At 43.6% G+C, this 14851-nt stretch overlaps 1 protein-coding gene across 1 annotated transcript in view; it reads left to right on the top strand.

The window, feature by feature from the left end:
* Positions 1-14851, top strand: part of NTN4 (netrin 4) — a 313859-nt gene that overhangs the window by 66211 nt on the left and 232797 nt on the right. The window contains exon 2 of the mRNA XM_075344817.1: positions 13485-14014. Within this exon, the coding sequence (XP_075200932.1) occupies positions 13485-14014 (530 nt within the window). The remainder of the gene's footprint in view (positions 1-13484; positions 14015-14851) is intronic.

Genomic DNA, 14851 nt, shown 5'->3' with positions numbered 1-14851 from the left:
TCAGTCTGTCAAAGAGCTCCGAAATTAAAGGTAATGGGTATTTGTTCTTTATTGTGATTGCGTTGAGACCCCTGTAATCTATGCAGGGACGCAAATCACCCTCTTTCTTCCGAACAAAGAAAAACCCAGCTCCCGCGGGAGAGACAGACTTACGAATGAACCCCTTCTCTAAACTCTCTCTTATATAGGTCGACATGGCCTCCGACTCAGGTATCGACAGGGGGTAAACCCTGCCTTTAGGTGGAACCGAACCTGGGATAAGGTCTATGGCACAGTCATACGGCCTATGGGGTGGAAGAACCTCAGCACCCTGTTTGGAGAACACGTCAGCGAAATCCAAATAGGGTGTAGGTATGGGAGAGAGATCAGTTGATGCAACCGCAACGACCTTAGGTGGTAAGGGAAGACATCGGGACTGACATTTCGAACCCCAACTAATAATGCTGTCAGACTCCCAGTCAATGTGAGGAGCATGAGTCCGAAGCCATGGAAGACCCAGAAGGACGTCGTCTATACCCTCAGGAAAAACAAGAAAAGAAATCTCCTCTATGTGACCCTGAGACAGGGAAAGGCGCAAGGGAACTGTCCTCAATGTAATGGAGTCAGACAACATAGTTCCATTAACAACACGGACAGGAATAGGCGCCTCTAACATGATAGAGGGAATATTGTGTCCCTTTACAAATCCTGAGGACACAAAAATCCCGTCAGCTCCGGAATCCACAAAAGCCATAATAGGCCATGTATTCTCAGATAACGAGAGCTGACCTGGGATACAACACTTAGAGGGTGCAGAAGACGTCTCTAGTAACCCCCCTCTAATGGTTACTAGGCCAGGGAGTTTCCCTGACGACTAGGACACTTGTTGGCATAGTGCCCAGCCTGACGACATACGTAACATATAGGAGGACCAGACTTGCGTAGTCTGGAGGACGTATGACCTAACTCCATAGGAGTGGGAGATGTTTCAGATGCTGAGGAAGATGGTAGTGGACCCTCAACAACTGGAATAGCCCGATGCTTAGGGCGTGAGGAAGAGACCTCGAGTCTACGTTCCTTATGGCGTACATCGATCCTCGTTGCTACTGTGATCAAGTCCTCCAGAGAAGCAGGGACCTCACGAGTAGCAAGGGCATCCTTGACATAGCCTGCCAACCCTCTCCAGAAGATAGGAATCAACACCTTCTCTGGCCAATCTAGTTCTGCCACCAGAGTTCTAAAAGCAATGGCATAAGAACTAGTGGATAACGAACCCTGAGATAGATCTAACAGTCTCAGGGCCGCATCATGGGTAACCTGCGGACCCATGAATACCGCCTTAAGAGCATCAAGAAAGTCTTGATGTCTCAGAGTAACCACATCAGAGCGCTCCCATAGGGGAGTCGCCCATTCTAAGGCTTTGTCCTGAAGTAAGGAGATGATAAAGCCTACTCTGGACCTCTCCGTAGAGAAGCGAGAAGAGTTGACCTCTAGGTGTATCTGACACTGACTAATGAAACCACGACATGATCTGGCATCGCCAGAATATCTGTTTGGCAGAGCAAGTCGAGGATCATGTGCAGATGTCACCATGGTCTGAGGTTTATCCTCTATACTCTTGAGCCGTGACTCAAGTACTTGTATGTAACGGTGTAACTGCTGATATTCTGCCATAACTGCCAGACCCTTGGCTCAGTCCTAATGTTACGGGGGGCTGTCTGATAATAACTGAAAGGAGTATCAGACAGTCAGGGTCCACCGTGCAAAGACTTTGCTGCAGACTATGGCAGAGTGCAATACCTCTGTTAACTCACAGAAGGATATAATAAGTAAGTAAAGCAATTCCTCCCTTACTTGGAGGGTGTGTGGAATGATCTCTGTTAATAATCACAGAGACAAAGGCAATGTGTGCGAAATGGCACCTACCTAGGTCCGCTCTTCTAGTGGTGCAAAAGAGACGAACAGCAGCGTAAGCCGCACAAAGCTCCTACCTGCGTTCGCTCCACTAGTGTGCGAGGACACGAACCACTAGATATGGCACCTGCCTAGGTCCGCTCTTCTAGTGGTGCAAAAGAGACGAACAGCAGCGTAAGCCGCACAAAGCTCCTACCTCTGTTCGCTCCCCTAGTGTGCGAGGATACGAACAACTGCCAGACGCAGTATAAGGAACGTTACCCTAGCGGCAACGTCCACCTACGAGTAGAATCACAAGGCCCAGCCAGACCATGTGCCTCAGGCACCTGCCTATGTCCGCTCCCCTAAGAGAAAAGGATACGGACAGCAGCCGAAGCTGTAAGGTATAAGAACGCTACCCTGCCGGTAGCGCTCACCTAGCATAGACAGAGGAATGCCTAGAGGAACGCGCACAGAGCGTCTACTCATATGCATGAACCAAGAGGACTGAGCACCATGCGGCGTGTGTCAGGGTCTTATATAGACTCTGTGCCTCATCCAAGATGGAGGACACCAGAGCCAATCCGCTGCCAGAACGACAGGAGTGACGTCATGCTGGCCTATCACCGAGCAAGACGTCACAAGCACATGACCAGCGACCAATCGGCATAGAAGGTGTCAGAGACATGTGACCTCGTGTCAGCGATGATGTCACCCGCACATGTGCAATGGCTCCAAGATTGGACTTAGTCTCCAGCGCTCGCACATGTGCAGTAGCAAGAAATCTGGACTTAGTCTCCAGCGCTCGCACATGTGCAGTAGCAAGAAATCTGGACATAGTCTCCAGTGCTCGCAGCAACCGTAACACAGTACAGACCAAAAGTTTGGACACACCTTCTCATTCAAAGAGTTTTCTTTATTTTCATGACTCTGAAAATTGTAGATTCATGTTGAAGGCATCAAAACTATGAATTAACACATGTGGAATAAAATAGTTAACAAAAAAGTGTGAAACAACTGAAAATATGTCTTATATTCTAGGTTCTTCAAAGTAGCCTCCTTTTGCTTTGATTACTGCTTTGCACACTCTTGGCATTCTCTTGATGAGCTTCAAGAGGTAGTCACCGGAAATGGTTTTCACTTCACAGGTGTGCCCTGTCAGATTTAATAAGTGGGATTTCTTGCCTTATAAATGGAGTTGGGACCATCAGTTGTGTTGTGAAGAAGTCTGGTGGATACACAGCTGGTAGTCCTACTGAATAGACTGTTAGCTGCTTTTTTCTTGCCATAATACAAATTCAAAGTAAAGAAAAAAGAGTGGCCATCATTACTTGAAGAAATGAAGGTCAGTCAGTCCGAAAAATTGGGAAAACTTTGAAAGTGTCCCCAAGTGCAGTGGCAAAAACCATCAAACGCTACAAAGAAACTGGCTCACATGAGGACCGCCCCAGGAAAGGAAGACAAAGAGTCACCTCTGCTGCGGAGGATAAGTTTATCCGAATCACCAGCCTCAGAAATAGCAGATTAACAGCAGCTCAGATTAGAGACCAGGTCAATGCCACACAGAGTTCTAGCAGCAGACACATATCTAGAACAACTGTTAAGAGGAGGCTAAAGAACACAAGGAATTGACATTAGACCAGTATAAATCTGTGCTTTGGTCTGATTAGTCAAAATTTGAGATCTTTGGATACAACCACCGTGTCTTTGTGCCACGCAGAAAAGGTGAATGGATGGACTCTACATGCCTGGTTCCCACCGTGAAGCATGGAGGAGGAGGTGTGATGGTGTGGGGGTGCTTTGCTGGTGACACTGTTGGGGATTTATTCAAAGTTGAAGGCATACTGAACCAGCATGGCTACCACAGCATCTTGCAGCTGCATGCTATTCCATCCGGTTTGTATTTTAGTTGGACCATCATTTATTTTTCAACAGTACAATGACCCCAAACACACCTCCAGGCTGTCTAGGGGCTATTTGACTAAGAAGGAGAGTGATGGGGTGCTACGCCAGATGACCTGGCCTCCACAGTCACCAGACCTGAACCCAATCGAGATGGTTTGGGGTGAGCTGGACCAGAGAGTGAAGGCAAAAGGGTCAACAAGTGCTAAGCATCTCTGGGAACTCCTTCAAGACTGTTGGAAAACCATTTACGGTGGCTACCTCTTGAAGCTCATCAAGAGAATGCCAAGAGTGTGCAAAGTAGTAATGAAAGCAAAAGGTGGCTACTTTGAAGAACCTAGAATATAACACATATTTTGAGTTGTTTCACACTTTTTTAAGTATTTCATTCCACATGTTTTAATTCATAGTTTTGATGCCTTCAATGTGAATCTACAATTTTCAGAGTCCTGAAAGTAAAGAAAACCCTTTTGAATGAGAACTTGTGTCCAAACCTTTTGGTCTGTACTGTATGTATATATAAAATAAAATAAATAATTTAAAAAAATGGCTTGCGGTCCACCTCAATTTTTTTATCTAGCCATCATCAAGCAGACAGCTGGAGGCTGTTATTCTCAGGCTATGTAGACCCATAACTGTTGGGCTCCCCCAGTCTAAAAATAGCAGTCTGCACCTGCCCAGAATTGTAACATCCATTACATGTGATAATCCCAGCACTTTACCCAGCTCATCCCGATTGCCCTGGTGCGGTGGCAATCTGGGTAATATAAGGGGTTTATGACAGCTCCCAGCTTGCCACTAAGCCCTAGATTAGTAATGGGGAGCGTCTATGAGACCCCCCATTACTAATACTGTAAGTGAAAAGAAATAAACAAACACCAAAGAAAATCCTTTATTTGAAAGTTAATGCAAAAAACACCCTCTTTCTCCAATTTATTAACCCCCAAAACACCCTTGCAGGTCTGACGTAATCCATATGAGAAAAGAGATATTTAGTTTACGGATTGGCCAATGCATGCAAGCCCGGTCACCACGGCAAGGTATTCTCTGTAAACTGGGAACCTAACTTGAAATGCTACTGGGTTAATCCATTCACGACCATGGATGGATATATCCGTCATGGAGCATGTCCTGTTAAGCCCCGCCCCCTGCCGCGGGCAGGCGGCAGTGGTCGGCACACATATCAGCTGTTTTCAACAGCTTACATGTGTACCTGCTAGCCGCGGTTGGAATCGCTTCCACCCACGGCCATTAACCCCTTAAATCTTGCTGCCAAAGTCTGTCAGCGAGATCTAAATGCGCGCGGCCATGTTTTTTACTTACCGCCGCCCCCACCGGAAGTCACGTGCGTGATCACGTGACTATCGGTGGTTGCCATCGTAGCACAGGGTCATGTGATGACGCCTGCAGCTATGATGTTTCGCTTTCGTTTTCCCTCGGCCGAGAGCAGAGGGAAAAAGAAAGTGACTGTATCTGCTGTTTACAGCTGTATAGCTGTGATCAGCAGATAGATAATAGCGATCGGATTACTAATCGCTATAGCCCCCTAGGGGGACTAGTAAAATAAAAAAAAAAAAGTTTAAAAAAAACCCAAACCCTAAAAGTTCAAATCACCCCCCTTTCCCCCCATTGAAAATTAAAGGGTTAAAAAATAAATAAATATACACATATTTGGTATCGCCGCGTTCAGAAATGCCCGATCTATCAAAATATAAAATCAATTAATCTGATTGGTAAACGGCGTAGTGGCAAAAAAATTCCAAACGCCAAAATTACGTTTTTTGGTCGACGCAAGTTTTACGCAAAATGCAATAACAGGCGATCAAAACGTAGCATCTGCGGAAAAATGGTACCATTAGAAACGTCAGCTCGAGACGCAAAAAATAAGCCCTCACTGAGCCATAGATCCCAAAAAATAAGAACGCTACGTGTTTCGGAAAATGACGTAAAACGTGCGCCACTTTTATTGGACAAACTTGTGAATTTTTTTTAACCCCTTAGATACAAGTAAACCTATACATGTTTGGTGTCTACAAACTCTCATCGACCTCAGGCATCATACCCACACATCAGTTTTACCATATAGTGAACACCATGAATAAAACATCTCAAAAACTATTGTGCCATCACACTTTTTTTGCAATTTTTCCCGCAATTGGAATTTTTTTGCTGTTTTCCAGTACACCATATGGTAAAACTTTATGCTTTCATTTAAAAGTACAACTTGTCCCGCAAAAAACAAGCCCTCATATGGCAAGATTGACGGAAAAATAAAAAAGTTACGGCTCTCGAAAGAAGGGGAGCAAAAAACAAAAACGCAAAAACGGAAAGTGCCCCGGGGCTGAAGGGGTTAAAAACATCCTTGTCAGGGCAGATAGACTAAAAATCTAACTTGAAATGCCACGATCTAGTTTACAAACCTCTGTCTGGGCAGCTAGACTCCTGCTTTAAAGGACCTGAGCTCAGCCTGGTTATAGGGTGGAGTGCTCAATCAGAAAAAGATTCACTACAAATATTTAAAAAAAAAACTGACCCACACATCCAACAAGTGTGAATAGGTGCTAGCTGAAAAAGCATAGTAACTACAAGATGCATACGGCTGCATACTAAAAAGCCAGCAATGTAGTAGGGAACTCTGATATTGCATTACTGCTATAGGAATATATGAAAAAAGAGATATATAGTTTATGTATTGGCCAATGCATGTAAGCCCGGTCACCACGGCAAGGTAATCTCTGTAAACTGGGAACCAATTTTTTTTTTCAGTTCTATATTTTTATACCACTATACATACACAGGCAGTGTGTGCGGTTCCAGGCAGTCAGACACACTGTCACACAGGGTGGGGGTGCCGTGTGACTGCAACCAATCACAGACGTGGGGACTGTTGGTGGGCGGGGAAGCAGTTGGTATGCATGAGGAATAATGAGCGGCCCCAGAAGTAGTGTAGAAGTAGCTACACAGAGACTGGTAAGTATAATGCTCCTGCTTATCCATATTTTCTTTCTTTTTCCTTTTTATTTTTATTTTTTTTTTTATTATCCAGATAGCCTGATCCGGCTAGTTACCAGAATTCCCTGAGAACACCAGCTCGGGGTCAACGCATGGAAACTAGGTATCCTGCGCAGACTGGGACTTTTACAGTCTGGGTTTGCCCAAAATTTCATGAAACTTTTTCAAGACCAAATACCTGCAGTTCCTGACATTTACCTCCACGATGGTGTAGAAAGTATGAGGTGACTGTGGTCAATCCCTTGTCCTTGAGATGATCACAGGGACCCAGAATAATTGATTGTAGAAATGTGTTTCTGGACACATTTATGCTCTTCTTGTGAGGTTTCACCAATATAGATCTTAGGGCATGGGCACTTAACCTTACTGGAGAGACAGTTAATGCATTTATGGGGTGGGATGCTGAATAATTTTTTCAGTAGATGGCAATAAAGTTTCATAGTTTCATAGTTTTTAAGGTTGAAGGGAGACTCTAAGTCCATCTAGTTCAACCCGTAGCCTAACATGTTGATCCAGAGGAAGGCAAAAAAACCCCAATGTGTCAAATAAGCTCCAATGGGGAAAAAAATTCCTTCCTGACTCCACATACGGCAATCAGACTAGTTCCCTGGATCAACACCCTGTCATAAAATCCAATATACATAACTGGTAATATTATATTTTTCAATTAATGCGATCAGGCTCTGCTTAAATTTTACTTGTGAATCCCTCAATACAACATCAAACGGCAGAGAGCTCCATAGTCTCACTGCTCGTACAGTAAAGAGTCCTCATCTGTGATTATGATTAAACATTCTTTCCTCAAGACGTAGCGGATGCCCCCGTGTTCCAGTCGCAGGCCTAGGTGTAAAGAGATCTTTGGAAAGGTCTCTGTACTGTCCCCTCATATATTTATACATTGTGATTAGATCCCCCTAAGCCTTTGTTTTTCCTAACTAACTAACCCCAAGTTTAATAACCTGTCTTGGTATTGCAGCCCACCCATTCCTCTAATAATCTTGGTCGCTCTTCTATCTACCTGTAAGATTATGCTATTTATAACCTTCTATACTTTTGCTAACAAGAAATGCATCCATTCCTCTCTTAAATTCATTCAGTGAGTTGGCCATCACCACTTCCTCAGGAAGAGAGTTCCAGAGCCTCACTGCTCTTACCGTGAAGAACCCTCTTCTATGCTGATGTAGGAATTTTCTTTCCTCCAATCGAAAAGAATGCCCCCTTGTTCTTGTCATAGTCCTTGGTACAAACAGATCATGGGAGAGATCTCTATATGGCCCTCTGATATATTTGTACATATTTATTAGGTCTCCCCTAAGTCTTCTCTTTTCTAGAGTAAATAGACCTAATTTTGATAACCTTTCCGTGTATTGTAATGCACCCATTCCATTTATTATTTTAGTAGCCCGCCTCTGAACCCTTTCAAGTTCAGTAATGTCTTTCTTCAGCACCGGCGCCCAAAATTGCACACAATACTCCAAGTGTGGTCTGACTAGTGATTTGTACAGAGGGAGAATGATGTTTTCATCTCGTGCCCCCAGACCTCTTCTAATGCATCCCATCACCCTATTTGCTTTGGTGGCTGCTGCCTGACACTGGGCACTCCAATTTAGATTCTTATTCACTAAGATGCCTAAGTCTTTTTCCATGTCTGATTTCCCCAGCAGTTTCCCATTTAGTAAGTAATCGTAGCATCTGTTTCTCCTTCCCATGTGCATAACCTTACACTTATCTGTGTTAAACCTCATTTGCCATTTTTCAGCCCAATTCTCCAATTTACTCAAGTCCATCTGTAGTTGCAAACTGTCCTCCTTTGTGTTAACTACCTTACATAGTTTTGTATCATCTGCAAATACTGATATTTTACTCTGTAAACCATCCACCAGATCATTAATAAATATATTAAATAGTAGGGGGCCCAATACAGACCCCTGTGGCACCCCACTAGTAACCCTGGCCCAATCTGAGTATGCACCATTAATAACCACTCTTTGTTTTCTACCACTAAGCCAGCTACCTACCCATCTACACACATTTTCCCCGAGCCCAAGCTTTCTCATTTTACTTAGCAGTCTTTTATGTGGGACAGTGTCAAATGCTTTACCGAAGTCGAGATAAATGACATCCAATGATTCTCCTCGGTCCATGTGAGAGCTTACATCCTCATAGAAGCTGATCAGGTTAGTTTGACAGGAGCGATCCTTCATAAATCCATGTTGATATGGAGTTAAACAGTTATTAACATTGAGACATTCCATAATAGTATCCCTTAAAAACCCTTCAAACATTTTACCCACAACAGATGTTAAGCTTACCGGCCTATAGTTTCCAGGTTCCCTTTTGCACCCTTTTTTGAATATTGGTACCACATTTGCTAGCCGCCAATCCAGTGGAACAGACCCAGTTTCTATAGAGTCTTTAAATAAAAGGAATAGAGGCCTGTCTATCACATTACTTAACTCCCTTAATACCCGAGGGTGAATGCCATCAGGGCCTGGTGATTTGTCAATTTTAATGTTACTAAGTCGGTTCTGCACTTCTTCCTGGGTTAGGCAGGTCATACTTAATGGGGCATTTACATGATCACTCTGCATTTCCCCTGGCATATGCTTTTCCTGTGTGAACACAGTTGAGAAAAAAGTATTTAAAACATTTGCTTTTCCCACATCGCTTTCTATGATTTTACCCTCATTATTCTTTAAAGGGCCAACACCATCAATTTTAATCTTTTTTCTGTTTATATAATTAAAGAATAGTTTGGGATTTGTTTTGCTTTCCTTAGCAATGAGTCTCTCAGTTTCTACTTTTGCTAAATATATTTGTTTTTTTACACATTTTATTTTTTTCTCTATATATTTTTAATGCTTCCTCGCTGCCTTCTTGTTTTAGCTTTTTAAATGCCTTTTTCTTATTATTCATTGCCCCTTTTACATCCTTATTAAGCCACATTGGTTTTCTCCTGTTCCTAGCCCTTTTATTTCTGTATGGTATGGCTAGCTCGCAGTGGGTGTTTAATACCGATTTAAAAATTTCCCACTTATTTTCTGTGCTCCCATTTTTGAGGACATTGTCCCAATCAATTTGGCGAAGGTCTTCTCTAAGCTGATCAAACTTTGCTTTCCTGAAATTCAGTGTTTTTGTAACCCCCCTCCAAGGCACCTTACTGAAGGACAAGTGGAATTGTATTATATTGTGGTCACTATTCCCGAGGTGCCCATCCACTCGTACGTCTGTTATTCTATCTGGCCTGTTGCTTAAAATTAAGTCCAGAAGGGCTGCCCCTCTAGTTGGGCCCGGCACAAGTTGGGACAGATAATTATCCTTAGTTACTGACAGAAACCGGTTTCCTTTCTGAGATACACAGGTTTCAGTTTCCCAGTCTATATCGGGGTAATTGAAGTCCCCCATAATAATCACCTCATTGTGATTTGCTGCTTTGTCTATTTGTTTCAATAATACATTTTCAGTGGTTTCTGTTATATTTGGTGGCTTATAACAAACCCCTATGAGGATTTTATTAGTTTTCCCTCCTTGTATCTCCACCCATAGAGACTCCACCTCTTCATTTCCCTCTTGAATATCTTCTCTTAGTCTGGGCTTTAAACTGGACTTTATATTTAGACAGACTCCACCCCCTTTCCTTTTTTTACGATCCCTCCTAAACAATTCATATCCTTGCAGGTTAGCCGCCCAGTCATAACTATCATCTAACCATGTCTCAGTTATTCCTACTATGTCGTATTTCTCCTCATACATTACCAGCTCCAGTTCCTCCATCTTATTGGTCAGGCTTCTTGCATTGGTCAGCATGCAGGAAAGAAGTTTTGCTCCCCTTTTCTCAGCTTCCTTCTTAGTACCCTGTCTTGGGTCCTCTTTACGGCATCTAGTATCCTTGATTAGTTTGTCCTTCTGCTGCATGTTCTTGTCTGCTGTTTTTTCTCCCATCCCCTCTTCTTCTAGTTTAAAGCCCTCCTGATGAGTGTGGCAAGCCTTCTGGCGAACGTGTGTTTCCCAGGTTTTGTGAGGCGTATCCCGTCTCTTGCGAGAAGTCCATCGTAGAGGTAATTCACTCCATGGTCTAAGAATCCAAATCCTTGCTGCCTGCACCACCGTCGTAGCCAGTTGTTCAAATCTAGTATCCTATTCCATCTTCTGACACCATGGCCATCGACTGGGAGGATTGATGAGAAAACAACCTGTACGTTCCGTTCCTTTATTTTCTTCCCCAGAATTTCAAAGTCTTCACAAATAGTTGGCAGATCATTTCTTGCCGTGTCGTTTGTTCCTACATGTATCAATAGGAACGGGTATTCGTCCTTGGATCCGAGGATAGTTGGTATCCTGTTGGCCACATCCTTGATTTTTGCTCCAGGGAGGCAGCATACTTCTCGTGCGGTTATGTCCGGCCTGCAGATAGTTGCCTCCGTGCCTCTTAGTAGTGAGTCGCCCATAACTACCACTCTTCTTTTCTTTTCTTTCTGGACGCACTGCTTGTTGCTCCTGAGTGCTTTTGAGTGTCTTTTGTTTCTGCTTTTGTTGACAAAGTAACTTCTTTTGATGATACTGTGTCTTCTCCTGTAGAGACGGTATCATCCTGAGCTGTGCCATTTTCGTTCTCCAGCATGAGGGCTTCATATTGGTTGCTAAGCTGTGTGGGTGGTGCCGACCACTTGATCCGCTGGCTTCTTTTGGTCACATGTGTCCACTTTTCAGCCTCTGTATGTGTTCTGAAGCTTTTCTCACTTTCCATATCCTGAATTGTTGCTTCTGCCTCGTCCAAGAAGTCCTCATGTTCTTTAATTAGCTTCAAAGTTGCTATTCTTTCTTCCAGTCCCCGCACCTTTTCCTCTAAGAGGGCAACAAGTTTGCACTTTTGACAAACCTTGCAAATGCTACAAGGAAACAAACCCATGAAATGAATTTCAGGATCAGTGACCCTACTGGGATATGAGAAAGGACTCCTTGCTAGTGATGAGCGGACTTGCGGATAACCAGGACCGGCGGGTCCCTGTTATCTGATTTTTAAAATCTGGTGCCGGGCTGAATGTCGGTCCCCACATAAGTCCATGGGGACAGGAAGCCAGTGATTAAAAATGCTAGCAGAAGGGGGTCATTTGGAATTGGGAGTGCAGATTTAGCCGGATTTCTTTTTTAGGGGGAATCATAGCGCTTTTCCAGAGCCTTTGTGCTACCAGTAACGTGGAAGCCCCCTATATTTCCGTTAATAGATGACAGACCTGAGTGGAGACTGTTTTTTTTGTGGGTTGGGTTGAATGCTATTTAGTGGCGATTTGGAATACAGAACATTTTGGATCAATTCACATTTATCCTGTGCTCTATCCTGAGCACATATATTAGTGTTTGCATCTACATCTCCGAAATACGTGATTCAGACAGATCCATTCACTAATGAGGCAGCAGAGTTAGGGGTACTTCACACACAGCGAGATCGCTACTGAGATCGCTGGTGAGTCACGTTTTTTGTGACCTCATTAGCGATCTCGCTGCGTGTGACACTGAGCAGCGATCTGGCCCCTGCTGTGAGATCGGTGCTCGTTACACACAGTGCTGGTTCATTTTTTTATTGTTGCTCTCCCGCTGATAAGCACACATCGCTGTGTGTGACAGCGAGAGAGCAACAATCCTGAATGTGAAGGGAGCAGGAGCCGGCGTCTGACAGCCTGCGGTAAGCTGTAACCAAGGTAAACATCGGGTAACCAAGGTGGTTACCCGATATTTACCTTCGTTACCAGCCTCCGCAGCTCTCACGCTGCCAGTGCCGGCTCCTGCTCCCTGCACACGCTAAGTTAAGCGGTGTGAGCTGGTAACTAAGGTAAACATCGGGTAACCATACCCGATGTTTACCTTAGTTACCAGTGTCCGCAGCTTCCAGACGACGGCTCCGTGCAAGCGTAGCGTCGCTTGCATGTCGCTGCTGGCTGGGGGCTGGTCACTGGTCGCTGGTGAGATCTGCCTGTTTGACAGCTCACCAGCGACCAGTGTAGCGATGCAGCAGCAATCCTGACCAGGTCAGATCGCTGGTCAGATCGCTGCTGCATTGCTAAAGTGTGAAGGTACCCTTAGGCCAAACGGAATCCAGAGTATCTTCAGAGGTGTCCGTCCTTTCAAAGGTGAATAAAACTTGTTGACTGCACTTTTGTACATGCCTGAACGGACACTTAAAAAGATTGACACTGTCAGATAACAGGTAAAACTGGAGTTCAAAGTGACTTCGTTCACCGTGGCGTAAAAGTGATAAGGCAGCTTTAGTCTTCAGGTCAGTACGAATACAGCGATACCACATTTATATTGTCTTCGTTTTGCCTCTTGTGAAAGGGATTCCCTTCACAGAGGTTTAGTCATACTGATGTGTCTCTTATATTCTTTATTATTAGTTTACTGTATGAATCACTTGTCATGAATACAGATTATCTCATGCCCATGACAATATTAAGGCTCTGTGCAACCTGGAAATGTATGATTTGATAGGAAAAAATATTGCATCCACTGGAGCATACCATAGAGAAGTATTCTTCTGTAGAAGTCTTGCTGCTTGCAAGGAATGCCTCACATTATTTAATTTCATTAGTTTTAAATTGATGTATACTTTTTGTCTATTATAGTGCTATATTCCATTTTGTAGAAAAATGAACTCCATTACCCTGATAAGTATAAGTAATATCTTACTTTTCTTGTTCTAGGGATTAACACAATGGCTACAATTGCATCTCAAAGAGAAAAAGCTTGCAATCCTAGGATGGGTAATTTAGCTATTGGCCGGAGTTTGTGGACAGACACAGTCTGTGGCTCTAATAGCACAGAACTATATTGCACATATACTGCATATCCTGACAAAACTTGCAAGGAACCAAAGTGTGAAAAATGCAATGCTGCAGTTCCCAGACTATCACATCCAGCATCTGCTATGGCAGATTCAACTTTCAAAATTCCACGCACATGGTGGCAGTCAACCCGGGATATTCAGAGGGAAATTATACAATTACACTTAGAAACTACATTTTACTTTACCCATCTGATTATGGTGTTTAAATCTCCAAGACCTGCAGCCATGATTCTTGAGGGTTCGCAGGACTTTGGCCTCAGCTGGCGTCCATATAAGTATTTCTCCACAGACTGCACAGAGACTTTTCAGCTTGAGGATGATATTAATGTGAAAGGGGCACCTTGCACATCTCGATACTCACAAGTATTGCCGTGTACTGGAGGAGAGGTAAGTGTTTTTTGTAATATTGTTGAAACGTCTGATAACCGGTTTTAGATGATCTGTCTAGAATTTTGTACCATAAAATGGTTTTCACTATGAGCAATTGTAAATATCCTTAATTGGATTTTATTTTCTTCAGTCGATTAACATTATTTATTTTATGAAAAAATTATATATGTAGAAAATAGTTAATAATAACTCTCTACTTTAAAAGATGCTAAAAGTATTAGTGGCAGGATTATCTTTTAGGCCTCTTTCACACGTTAGTGATTCTGGTACACATGTGCTAGTTTTTTTACTTACCAGAATCACTGACATACACAGACCCATTATAATCAATGGGTCTGCGCACACATCAGTGATTTTTCACTGACTGTGTCTCTGTGCGGCATACACGCGTGTCCGTGATTGCCGCACGGAGACATGTCCATTTTTTTTCTGGCATCACTGGTGTCCCACGTACCAGAAAAACACAGACATTGAAAATAAAAAGCATTTTATACTCCCCTTCTCCAGCAATGCTGTGTTCGGCAGCTGCTCCCTGTTTCTTCCTGGCCGGCTCATTACTGGCATGGATATTCAGTTATGTGGCCACAGCCGAGCCAGAAGTAGCTGCAGAGGTGAGAGACACAGCGGCCAGATGCAGCAGAGTCGAAGAGTTCAGCACCACGGACAGCGTGAGTGGGGACAGATGAGTTTTATCTCCATGTGCAATCACGGCCCAAGGACCACGGATTGCACATGGACAACCCACGTGTGCCATGAATCACAGCACATGGAGGGACATAAGCGTTTTTAACACTTCAATGTTTTTCACTGATGTATGAAACAGGCCTTATGGTG

The sequence above is a fragment of the Anomaloglossus baeobatrachus genome, chromosome 4 (genome assembly GCF_048569485.1).
Source record: "Anomaloglossus baeobatrachus isolate aAnoBae1 chromosome 4, aAnoBae1.hap1, whole genome shotgun sequence".
In the NCBI taxonomy this organism is placed as follows: domain Eukaryota; kingdom Metazoa; phylum Chordata; class Amphibia; order Anura; family Aromobatidae; genus Anomaloglossus; species Anomaloglossus baeobatrachus.
Note: the sequence above shows the minus strand (reverse complement) of the source record. Positions and strands in the feature narration are given on the sequence as shown.